The 13,229-nt window shown below is 40.7% G+C and overlaps 1 protein-coding gene across 1 annotated transcript; it reads right to left on the bottom strand.

Annotated features, from left to right (window-relative positions):
- Nucleotides 1-182: 182 nt before the first annotated feature.
- Nucleotides 183-12,947, bottom strand: sgsm1b (small G protein signaling modulator 1b). The gene is made up of 24 exons (XM_054612436.1): nucleotides 12,885-12,947; nucleotides 10,522-10,597; nucleotides 9,516-9,678; nucleotides 9,172-9,324; nucleotides 8,934-9,001; nucleotides 8,699-8,841; nucleotides 8,474-8,605; nucleotides 8,203-8,327; nucleotides 8,048-8,115; nucleotides 7,791-7,954; nucleotides 7,536-7,665; nucleotides 7,064-7,190; nucleotides 6,920-6,984; nucleotides 6,667-6,812; nucleotides 6,420-6,548; nucleotides 6,142-6,315; nucleotides 5,923-5,994; nucleotides 3,826-5,058; nucleotides 3,616-3,740; nucleotides 3,454-3,536; nucleotides 3,245-3,354; nucleotides 3,050-3,146; nucleotides 2,765-2,932; nucleotides 183-2,548 (listed from the first exon to the last, which is right to left on the bottom strand). The coding sequence occupies exons 1-24, from the start codon at nucleotides 12,945-12,947 to the stop codon at nucleotides 2,460-2,462; spliced, it is 3,903 nt and encodes a 1,300-aa protein (XP_054468411.1). The 3' UTR covers nucleotides 183-2,459.
- Between the last annotated feature and the right edge of the window lie 282 nt (nucleotides 12,948-13,229).

Raw genomic sequence — 13,229 nt, 5'->3', positions numbered from 1 at the left:
TGGACATGTAGGTGTTGCTTAGATCTAAGCTATGGATTAAAGGCCAAGGGAAAAACAAGGCACCAGTGCTAACCACAGAAACTAACTTTAGTATGAAAATGTCAGGTGTGAAAATATACATGAGGCACATAGGATGCAAAATATAATATTTTTAATACACAATAAATTAACAATACCAGGTGACATTTTTAGAAGACAGAAAAAAATAAAAATATATTTATTTCCAATGGCATATTTTTATCTTTCTGTTCATTATAATCCGATAAAGCCCATATACAGACATTGTATTGCATTTAATAAATATGTACTTTCTTTGTTTCTTTCCAACACATTGTATACAATAAATCTTCTGACAACAAACACAGCAATGCACAAACAGCAATACTCGGGCATGTTTTAGAAGATCATGTGGAGACACATTAGCAGTGATATCAAAACACTGGTGTTTAAGCCACACTGAACCAAACATGGGTGGGTTATGGCTATTTTGTAACTGTGAGTGGCACCAACAAATCATATTTTCTGACATACTTATGGTGGTATCTAGCCATGTAGATAGTTTTGTATTTATCAGCTGAGATTATAGGATTTAATCCATCTAAAATATCTCCAAAATAGACCAGATTCACAGACCTTATTTGGCCCTATAAGACCTCATTAGACCAATTTAAATGATGACATCAAGGTCTCCAGCATTGGTTTTCTGGAAAAAAACACTTTGCCAATACGTCTTCATTTTCATCTAAAAAAAGTATTAACTTCCACGCTATTGGATTAACAGTAGAAGATTCAGTGGTGTAAACATACACACATAAAAACAAAATGATCCGCATGGCTACATATTACTGACTAGCTACCACTTAACTGACCCTTTATGCATTAACTTGACCTTCTGGTACTTACAAGACTGGGAAAACCTGATAAGGCCTTAAAAGGATCAAATATACAAGTAGCTAGAGTTATGACAGTCTTAGCAGCACTGTAATACAGCACAATGCACAGAAACTGTGTGAGGAGGTGCACAATAGATACATCTGGTGGCCATTTCAGAAAGATAGCCCTCCACGGAGGGAGGGCTATAAAATGTAACAAGCGAAGCTTAAGAGGACCGCTCTTTAAAATGAATTAATGAAGGAGGTGAGCCCATCAAGGTGGAGGGTGCTTTTTATGTTCACACTAGTTTACGACTAATGTGTTTAGCAAACAGAGCTCCTCTTCAGCAGGTATGGACATGGATATCTTGACGTAATAACGGAGAGAAATGCACAGTTACTCCAGAAAATATCAACAATCATTGTAAGACTTGTTGCTAAAAGTTTGGGCATATAAAATAATGAACTAGAGCGTGTTGAAGACGAGGCAACCAAGATCGGCAGACCAAAAAGAGGCAAAAAAACTCAAAGTCAGAAATAGAAGAGCAGAGTGCAAAAGAAGCATTCTGCCTTCCCTGCAACCCCCTTTAAGTCTACCACCAGCTCGAAATTAACCATCACGGTAGCTATTGCAATGCTGCAAAGAAGTTGAATCTGTTAGCACTGTATATAGTGAGGAAATGCTGAATTCGTCAGCCTGAGCAGCATTGTGATATTTAAGGTGAGAAGAATGTGAGAGTCCTTTTGAACCAGTAGCAAGAACCAGTCCGCACAGAAATAAAAGCGAATCAATGCATAGAGGTCAGAGATAGAAGGAGCACAAAGTATGGCAGTTTGGTAACAGAGGAAAGGGCGATACTGTACTGTACTGTATGCAAACTATGTGCAATCATGCAAGACGGCACAGAGTTCACAGGTTCGGTCTGGATATCCTGCAAGCTTGTGTGCATCAGAGGCAAACACAGGAAGAGGACCATCGAGCCTCAGAGAATACCAGCAAGAGGTCCTCAAAATGGCTATTGAGAAGCTAACCACACATACGACGTGGACACAACCTCTTCTCGTGTAACTCTAACGTTCACAAAAAACCCAAATCTGATAATGCCAGACATTATTATTACTGAAATATATTCAAGTGCATCACAAGATGTTCAAGCATGTTTGCTACAATTTCAGCGAAAATAATTACAATATTGAAAATATATTCAAGTGCATCACGAGATGTGTATAACCGAACAAAAGAACAATACAGTGACAAATTTGGTTGCTGTATCCCTGAAAAAATAGCTCAATTTAAGGCAAAACAAAAACATCCTGAAGCAAGGGTACATTCACTAGGTGAACAATTACACTTTCAAAATAAATTTACTGTCAATAATTGCATCTCCTGAATATAGAGAGGAGCAACTTGAAAGAAGTTCTCTTAGAATAATGACCAGTTTTCTTTTCAGTACTTACCAAACACTGCATTTCATTTACATCTATTCCTTCCCTCTTGAATAAATTACTATTGTGTAAGTGGTTGTGTCAGTATGTTAGAACATTTAAGCACAAAGAATCATGGGAGCAGCAGCAGACTTTGCAGCATTACTTGTTTTCTATAAGCGTCTGCACTTTGTTGACCAAGTCTCGAGCCATCACCAGGACCTGCGGAACGTTGTGTCGCTCTGCCATTTCTGAGAAGAGAATTTGAAAACCTTTGTAACATACAAGAGGTAAATTGCTTTGTCATATTTATAATAATCTAAATTGAATGTTCTCCCTGAGATTGAGTGAGTGGAAGTTTTATTTTTAAAAGTATCTCACAATATCATGACTGAAATGTCATCTTAATCAGCTGGTTTACTTAATTGGCAACGTGGTTTCCACCATATTGTCTTATCTTGTCTTACCATTAAAGAACTTGATGATATCTGTGAAGTCCATGTTATTTTCTAGGATGATGTCTTTATACATCTCCACAAGTGCCAGAGCAATGAAGAGCACAAAGTGGTCAGAGGAGGTGTACTTGGCTGCCCAGATCGTTTCCCACACAGAGTACACGTCATCATACACCATTTCTGTGCAAAAAATAAAGAAATAGACAAGATTACGTTCAGTATCACGTTATACAGATTGCCAAATTCTCTTTAGTCGACATTTCAAACAAATGTCATGACGCCTGCGTTTGCGGTCACCTCTTTTAAAGTCAAGTAGAAACCAGCGATAACAGAAGTAGAAGTGAGTGTAGTCTCCATTCTGCTGCATCAGTTCAAACAGCTCAGAGTCCAGGATCTATAAGTATAAAAAACAAAATGTCATCATTATTTTATGGCTTTTGTGTGTATTATGCATGCGTGCATACACATGTTGGTGCACATATATGTACGTACCTGGATAAGAGAGCGCATATTGGCAAAGTGAGAGTCCATAGCACCTCCATGTGGAAAATTCTGGTTCATCCTCTTCATTAGTTCAGTGAAGCAGCTGAATGCCATGACCTCTGTGAAGCAGACATATTTAAAAAAGAGTCACTATTAGCCATTTATGTGCATTTAAACAGAGTGTATATTGATACAGTTTGCAGTAAAGTGTCACTGACCATCGTCTAGAATAACCAGTAGGGGAGCCAGCAGATCGCACATGCCCTGGACGTAACCTGTATCCAGATGCTGCCACACGTAACTGCCAAGTCAACCAATCAGATGTTATTGTTTTGCTTTGAGACAAATATCAGAGGCATTAAGCATTGTGCCACATTTACCTGCACATGATGTTACGCAGCTTCTCCAGGTTCTCGGGAGTGAAGTACCAATATGCTCTGTCACAACGTCGGACATCTTTGTCAATGCGATGCAAATTGATCAAGTACATGTCCAGTATTTCTTGCTGTAAAAAATAATAATGAATTCTGTTAGCGCGTGCTTATGATCAAAAGAAGAAGTAATGTCTGTACTTCATGTGTAATGCTTACGGAATAGGTTTGTTCTTCTGAGGATTCGCCGTGTTTGGTGTCTCCTCCCGCCTCTGCAGACTCTGGTTCGGTGAGCACATTTTCAATCTCGGGCTCGTCTTCAGAAAGGCCCAGGTCGGTGCCCTCAGGGCTGGTGTTACAGGCTGTGTCCAGATGGTGATCTAGGACAAGGTCCTCTATTGCCAATGTCACTCTTCGCGCATGGGGGACAGGGGGAGCAGCAAGACCCGCCAAAGGCCTGGCATTGATATCCTCAGAGGTCACACATGTCCCTGCAGGAATGTCCTCCATTTCCAGGGCCGAAGGAGAGTCATCTGAATCTGCCGTGTCTGGAGACTGCCGAGGGTGGGGCGATATCGAAAGGCTTACTCTTGACGCTGACTGGAGAGCGTTCAGTACTTGTCTGACGGGTGAATTTGAACCAGGTTTCTCAAATGGAATTTCTGCAGGTCTGTCTTTTTTGATTTCAGCCAAATCACAAACTGTTCCTTCGGCATCCTTTCTTTCTGACTCTGCGGTACAGGCCTTTTTTTCAGAAGCTGGCTCAGGTGTTTCAGATATCTCCGGCTTTTTTTCACCCTCTGGATTAGCATCTTTTTCTGCTAAAGGCAGACATAATGGCTCCGCTTCCAGATCTTTGCTCTTGCGTGCTTGAAAAGTCAAGGTCTGCCCGAGTGGAGGCGCTTGGAAATATTCATTATGAATCTCTCTTTCTAGCTTAAGAACATTAGTGCTCTCTGGAATACTTCTTAAATTCATATTTGTGTCGACTGCTTTTAAATCTTCAGATTTCTCTGATTTTTTTTCTTCTACTTCAGGTTTTTCTTTTGATTCAGATGTCTCTTGTAACTCACTGATTCCACAGTCCTTATCCTTCTCACCTTCTGAAACTTTCTCCATCTTTGTCTCTGAAATCTCAGCTTTGGCTACCGGGTCCATTACATCCATCCCTTCTGACTGTGATCCAGTTGTAGTGTTTTCATGTAAGACTTGCGATGCCTCTGACTGCTGAGGAGTTGCAGCTCCATCAGCGGACTCTGTTACAATAGGGCTGTTTTCTGAACCTGGATGTTGATTTGACAGACCTGGGGAGGACGGACTGCTGGAGGGAAGTTTTGGGATGTCTGCAGTGCCACTTGTGATGTCCTTCAGTGGACTACTCTGCTGTGTTTCTCCTTCCTCAACCCTGGGCTCAGTCTCAATCTGATCCACTGCCTCAACTGATTCAAATACCTGGTAACCAAAGGAAAGTGGTCAGCATGCAATACATTTGTTATCCCAATCAATGAAATGGACAAATGTTAAGGAATAATACTTGTGGTTTTGCGTATGTTAACATTCATGCTGAACTTTTTCTAAGGCATTCTAGAAGTTTTAAGACAGAGTCATCTAAAATAATACTGGGATGGATTACTGTGAAATTTAGTAGACATTTGTGTCTACTAAGAGGATGACACCTAGTTACTTTGGTGATTCCCAGACCTTTCCTCTTGTGCCACCTACAAGTCAAAGCATTTATTAATCCTGTGAAATAGCTCAACAACTACTTGCTGAATGCAGACAATCATGGTTTCCAGATAATGTATCCTAATGACTTTGGTATTCTCCTGACTTCTCGTGAAGCACCATCCCAACCACTATAACATGGATTGTCATGTTATTTGGTACGCAAATTCATGACCCCTCTGAATGAATTGTAATCCCTTTGGAGAGTCTCTGACTTTTTATCTAGAGGTCACACATTTCAGTTCGTCCATTTCTTTCATTTATGACCAAATAACATCAAAACTCAAGGCAACACAGTGCAGCCGCATAGAGCCACTAACATATCAGTGAGGTAATCTCGTAAATGTTCAAATTTCGGACAAAACAGTGAATTTATGCTGTTTTGTTTTTGCAGGTGAACCCTGAAGGCCCCGCCATTCTTTTGGCAAATTTATCATTGACAAAAATAGCGGAAGCCAAACATTTACTATTTAAGTTATAGTGTGTCTAGAAAAGTTATGATATGTGGGCTAACACTGATGAGAAAAACACTGGCATGGTCTTTTACAAGAGATCATTGCTGTTGTAATGTTCATGCTCATGAGAAATTACCTGTGGGCCGCTGCTGATGGAATCACTTTGTGAGTGGGCATTCTGTGGATCTGAGCTGATACTTAGAGATGACTGCAGTGGAGAAAAGCATCACACAAGAGACAGAAAGCATAACTGTCAGCTTGCTTGGTAATGTCATAATATTATTAACGGTTCCCCTTTGTGTTTTAATTATAGTTACATAATGCAGGACATTTGATGCCAAAAGGTCAAACTTGCATCTGTACTGATGGTGGAGTCCCGCTGCACTGGCCCTCTTTCCACACTGGCTCCAGACGAACATCTGGCGAGGGCCTCAGCATGTTTCTCCCTCTCCCTCTGAAGGACTATGGCCTCACAGCCCTGCCACTCCTTTAGAGTCTGCTCATACATGGTCCGCATCTGCTCATCAATCTGAAACAGAACCCTTGTGTTAACAAAGATGGTAACATCCCCCGTGGTGTAGATGTGTACTTTACAGTCTTAAAATAATAAAGTCTGACAGCACATAGAAATACCTCTAGTCTGCATTTCTCAGTCATGGTAAACTGGTAGTGTCCCAACAGGAAGGGCCAGACCTCTTTGCGTAATGAAGGAGCCACACCACCAAAATACACAAGCCTGTGTATCTCCTCTTCCTCATACGCCTGAACAAGATAAAGTCTGGTATTGATCAATGCAGACTATTTAAAAGAACCATTCAATACTGTAATGAATTCAATTTGAAATAAATCTTGTGGCCTGGTGTTTCGGTGTGAATCTTACAGAGCTGTCCTTGAGGAACTGGCCCCAGACCTCCGCAGTGAGTCCTCCTCGGGCATTACAGGGCACATCAGGGTCCACTATAGTGGTGTTGACCAGAGCAGAAAGGTGCGTACGAACTGTGGACAGATGACGGCAGTATGCAAGCCCTGGAGAGGAACAATAAAAGTTTTCATATTGACAAGAACTTTTGTTTGATCAGGAATTAAATTATTCCCCAATGAATTAAAGTAAATTGACAGTTGTTTGTATTTACATCCATAGAAAGCACGGGAGATTATCTGGTACTTCATGGTGTCACAAAGGAGCTTTAAGGGGGCCCTGGTAGGAAAGGCAAAGAGCAAATTAAACTGGATAAATCTCAAATTTATATTTGGGCCTGTCCATAATAAATACTTACCTTTCCTGATTACAGCCATTCGGCAGAGAGCCATCAGAGGAGCCATTCTGTGAGCAGGAGGAGCACGAGGACTTTCTGGGCGTCGGTTGCCAGATGTTCACGCCCTGGTCCATCAGCTCGAGGGCCACTGTAAAGCGTGAAAGCCCCTATCAGTACTGTTTCTACTATCAAAAAAAGGATAGATGGAGGTGGTGATGTTGCAGACAAAAGTTCATGCAAAGTTGCCTTATCGCAGTTTCGACTATAATATGAAATGGACACACAGGCACTAGATAGGCAGATAACATTAGAGAGAAATTAATTAGAAAGATGTACATATGATATATGCCTAGGGAAAACAGATTTATCTAAACTCAAATGGTCTAATCTGTAAATCAGTATTAAGTGAGTAATGCAATCGTCGATGTAATCTCTGGTGATGTTTTATTAGATTAACTCAGTTAGGCAGAGCAGGAAGATTAAAGACACTCACTGAACTCCATCTGATTGCCAGGAAAGAGGATTCGAAACACATAATCGGTCGCTTCATCATCTTCCTTATCGGATACAGAATCACATGAGCCGTGTGGACTCCTCTTTCGCAGTTTGGGGAAAACCTTTCCCTGTAAATGGAAAGGCAATGTTTTGATACAACAGATCTTAACTGTAGGTAAATGTAGCATTACTTTAGAAATGATTGAAAATAAGATGCTACAGAAGTATTTTGTTCTCCTCTTGCTATGCTGACCTTTCCTCTCTGATTCCAGAGCGGTGGGTCCAGCTGTCCGTGAGGTAGCAGGCCGGTCTCCAGGCACGTCAGAAACTGGAGGAGGTGGCCTCCTTTGGGGAAATGCAGAGGGGGTCTCTGGATCCCATCCTGGCTCACCAAAACTACTGTCCCACCACTGTTTACTGGGGAATTTTACAAAATATTAAAAACAAGATGACTAACTCTTAAAACTCCTCCTTTGGGTGCTTAAAACATTTAAAAATGGATTTATATACCTTGCTGATGACAGTGGAGATACACAATCTCCTCCAAACGAATTGTCATCGCAAAATCCCAATAAACACTGAAAGAAAGATGAGAAAAGAGGAGCCATTGAGTCAACTATGCAAAAACAAGTTTGTTTTCATTGATTGGGTTCTATCGGCCTAACCTTTTCTCAGAATCCAGCTCCCCCACATTGCCATTCATCAGCTGATTGGGTGTCCATTTCAGTGTCATGACGTCTGCAGTTTGGTGTAGAGAAAGGTAGCCCGGGATGGCCTCCATGTCATCTCTCTGAAGACACAAGTAACAGCTTTAAAACCACAACATGTCTGCCATACTAGAACAGAGGCACCAAATATAAGCACATTAACAAGTGTCTCTTAAAGGATTGTGTTATTGTTGTTTTGAAATATGTACTGAAAAAGAGAAACACACACCGGCTGCACCAGCACATTGTTCTTCCCAAACAGAAGTGTGGCTCTGGAGTTTTGGTGAAGTGATTCGACATAGTCCCTCACCCACATGAGAGGGCGATCATCTATGCTACCACTGGACTGCCTCTTCTGGATCTGGTACAGGTCAAGAAGACATCAGATATATTACACACAGTAGTTTATAGCTGATTATTTGATTAAAATCAATCAAGTCCTTCACTATCTAACCAGGGCAGGCCGTCTTGAGGGCGAATCCTGCCGACAGTGGCCGCTGTGAATGCGATGCCGCTGCACGAGCTCGTCAGCAGATGGGTCCGTCCAGAAATGGTCTGCGGTCTTAACTTTGGTGTACTCCAAAGCACAAGGGCCAACTGTGAAACAAGGATAGTTTAAAGTCATTAAGATACTTGTAAGTTAAAACTAATATAAACAAAAAGAGCAGGTAAGTGCGGTTTTAAAATACCCAATAGAGATGCAAGAATTGGTCCATCCACAGGATCCATCAGCATAGCTTCTCTCTCATAGAAGGCACTGCAGGAAACAATATTTGGAACATTTTAGGATTTTGAAATCATACGCAACTTCCTGTTTGCATATCATAGCTGTATCCACATAATATGCAAAATGATAGTAATTGAATGGAGGATATAATCTTCTAAAGCTGGCAGCTTCTAATTGCATTGAATGATGCATAACAATACCTGCTGTTCTCCACCAAGTACACGACAATCTTGTCTAGGAGCTTCTCCATCAGTGCAGTTCGGATCCACAGGTGTTTCAGTGCCTGAGGGGGCAGGTTGGCCAACTTTGATTGCCGACTGCGGTCATTACTCAGTGAAGAATTGTTCTGCTTGCTGAAAAACAGAAGAGAAACCTGACAGATGAGATGTCAGTATAGGTTGTTAGAGTGGAGCAGACGTATAAAACAGGACGAGGCATTAGGATGCATTATAGCACATAGAAGTAGAACGCAAAGGGGAAAGATACACAATAATAGAAAAGATAGAATGCATATAATGATTTTGAGTCAAAGTTAACATCTCACCTGTTTTCAATGAGCTGTTCCAGCTCCTGGACCTTGTGGCAGAGTTCCTCGGCAGGCGAAAAGCTTTTTGCCGCCTTCATGAAGAGTGCTGCAACCTTGTTACTGCAGAGCAGACCTGCAACACGCCGCTTCAGTCCATGAAGCATGCAGGCCTCCACTACAGCTACACACACAAACACACACAGAGTATTAACCTTTATTTGATTTAGAATTTTGCTTTCAATTCAACTTTGTTAATGTTTTCATTTCCTTAAGGCCGATTTGCTTCACTTGCCTCTGAGTTTTGTTTTTATTTTATTAGGAAGGCATCATTTTTTCTTTGTGAAAGCCTCAAGCCTTGATATTTTGTTTTAACTAAAAACACATTAAAAAGCAAGCACAGGTGTCACAAATAGAAATAGACTGAAATCTGCCCAACACACCGTTGCTAGGATATGAGGGATGTGAATCACACATGCCTCACTCCTAGTTAGTATCAACACCTTTCAAGGGTGTTAGTATACTTTAGTACATATATCCATCCCTCCACCTTATTAAATATAAATAAACATGATGACTAATAGCATTATAAAAATACATTTCTAGGATTTCCATTGCTTGAACAGACTGTAGGGAACCATTTTTCCCTGTGATGATGAATTCGTAGTAGGCGAAGAAGTGACACAGAGTGATGTCAACTGTCTGCACTGTACATGTCAATGGTGTTGTAACAACTACTGTGGCTTACTGTTTAAATACGGCATGTCCTGTGCTATTATTTGTGAAACTAGATACACGATGTTTTAAAACATAAAATGATGCCACAAAATGACTTTCTCTTATTAACTTTATCTAGTCTCTCCCTCTTTATAGCCCCTTCTTGTGTATCATATGATACCTATTCCTAAGTTAATGTTAAACATTAAAGCTAATGGAACAAGGCCTTGAGCATGTACTTTGAATTGTGGAACACCCTGCCCCGAGACAGATGGTTCATAGTGCAAATGTAATCACAAAACACATTTACCGCAGAAGGATATGATGTGGCTGCTGTCTGCGTGCACAAATTTCCTCGTTACAGCCTCCTCCATTATTTGTTTCACCTAATAGAGAAAGGTACAAGATGAGACGAGGCTTAATCCGTCTGACACAGTTACATAAGGTGACAGGGGGTCCAAACAAGAAGCACAACAGGAAGCAATGCGGGGACAAGTTACAATAGGTTATTATGAGCAACAAAGGAGCGGTGCAGTCCCACAACACATTCATGAGGATAACATACAGATCAAAATTATTAATTTATTGTATAAACTCATCTGTCTGTCTCCCTACTTAACATCTGACATGTACTCCCTCACCATCTAGGAGCATCACAAACATTGGGATCTTTTAAAACTATAACAGATGCATTCTTTCCTCTTGTTTGCTTTTCCATCTCATAACTTCAACTTGAGCATGGAAAGAAAAGCACAAAAATCCAAGTTTCCCTTAAGACTGTCTACATGTTCTAAAGAAACTTTTATCTTGACTCGAATGATCCTCTTTGAATGTTGCAAATTGAGATGCATAGGGCAGGCACTATCAGATAGTATATATTTTTTTTTCTTGCATCCTTTAGGGTGAACTCCAGCAATATAGTAGTGGACTTTAATTAAGTTGGAGAACTCGCAAGGAACAGACTTTTTTTTTTAAAAGGTCACAGTCGAAGCAGCAGAGGGCATAATATCCTTACTTTTATTCCATTATGAGTAAAACTAAAAACATTACCTTTACACATTCCGTAACGCAACCTGGTATTGTCTAAGTGTGATGATGATCGCCCCTAGCGGGTTCAAACACATCTTAATGTTTATAACGTAGGCTTTCATTTATATATTGTAGTCTCCAAGCCAAGAGATAACCTCATAAAATGTCAATTTTTTAAACTGACTTAATGTCATTACTATCATCACCATCATCATCATCATCATCATCATCATCATCAATGAATACAATTTTAGAGATTGACATTTTACTGAAGCAGTGCTTGTTACTTTAGCAAATGTACCTGTGAAAAACATTTTGGGAAAAATGTACGTTCTACAAAGTATTGATGTGTGTTGATAAGCAATGCATCACTGAACTGTAAAACTGACTAAATTGAATTTGATGCTCTGTGCTGTATGAACACAGAATAAGAGAAGAGTGTACTGTAACAGTCTTTTCTGCGTGTTTATGGTGCAGATTGGAATTATTTTGTGTAAACATGTGACCAGAATCACTTAATGGCAGATGAGATGTCTGATGCCCACAACATGTTTAGGTCCCTGCTCTTCATACGGGAAAAATGATCTGAAAAGTCTGCTTTATCAACCTGAACTAAAAATCTTAATGCTCTATATCAGGTCATTTAGATATATGCTGTGCTTTAAATCTATACATCACAGCTGAGCCCCTCCTTGCTGCAGGATCTAGCACCAGAGACATGGATGTTTGAGAGGCAATGAGTCACAGGTGAGGGGGAGCACCGACACGATAAGAATGGAAGCACCGGTCTTTCTCAGCAATGAATAAAACATCCTGTTTATTCTCCCTGGGGAATCGTGGAGTCACTGAGCAGTTCGGAACAGCTTGAGGTGTGCTGTCTTTAATTTCGAAATAGATTAATATCCAAATGGATCATAAATTCAGTGACAATCACCCAGCTTAGGTTGGACTTTTTGCATTTTTAATTAAACCTAAAATGCCAATGAAACAGATGCCAAGGCCACACCTTTAAGTTTAAAAAAAATAAGATGGTGTATTATTGAAAACAGTTTAACCATAATTATCCATTCTTCAGAGTGTGTGTGTGTGTGTGTGTGTGTGTGTGTGTGTGTGTGTGTGTGTGTGTGTAGAGAGAGAGAGAGAGAGAGAGAGAGAGAGAGAGAGAGAGAGAGAGAGCGAGAGAGACTATTACAGGATATGAAAAAAAACAGGTTTGGAAGGATAGAAAAAAAGGATCATTTACACAGCTCCTTAAATGTGCTGGTTTTTTTTCACCTGATAATAAACCATCTTCACCACCACCGTCATCTGTATCATCATCCTCATCCTCATCACCATCACCATCATCATCATCACTATTATCGTCAGCATCATCTTACGCCAGTATATGGCAGCAGTCAAAACATGCCATATTGCTGGCAGCCTAATTGCATCCTCTTTTATTATGTAAAATAAATGGCAAATGTCATGATAAACAGGCCTGTGGCGTAGTCGTAGCTCACACCCGATGAACGATGTCCACACACACACACACACACACACACACACACACACACACACACACACACATTTTCCAAGCGCACAGTGGCAGTAAACATAAACTGTGATGAGCGAGAAAGACATAAAAAAAAAAATCCAACGAACCTCTTTCTTCACATTGCGCAGCAATTTCTGACGCGTCTCGGCCTCTGTGACGAGAGAAAACATGATGAATATGTTGATCAGATGCTATAGTGTGGGAAATAAAAATGATGACAGGCTCACGACAGGAAAATAATAACGGCGGCAGTATTAAGGCCTGTACCTCCCATCGCTCCGGGAAGGGTGCAGCGGCTGACACGCACGGCTGTTGCTTTTGAAAAGAGGTGTTCTTGAAAAGCAACGGAGACAAGGCTGGTGAAAAAGGCAGAGAGGCTCCGAGATGTGCGATGTGTTCTTAGCAGAGGATATTAAACCTATCTGTTACCTCTCAGCGAACCAACACCCCTT

The sequence above is a fragment of the Anoplopoma fimbria genome, chromosome 14 (assembly GCF_027596085.1).
Source record: "Anoplopoma fimbria isolate UVic2021 breed Golden Eagle Sablefish chromosome 14, Afim_UVic_2022, whole genome shotgun sequence".
Classification (NCBI taxonomy): domain Eukaryota; kingdom Metazoa; phylum Chordata; class Actinopteri; order Perciformes; family Anoplopomatidae; genus Anoplopoma; species Anoplopoma fimbria.
This window is presented reverse-complemented; position numbering and strand designations above follow the sequence as displayed.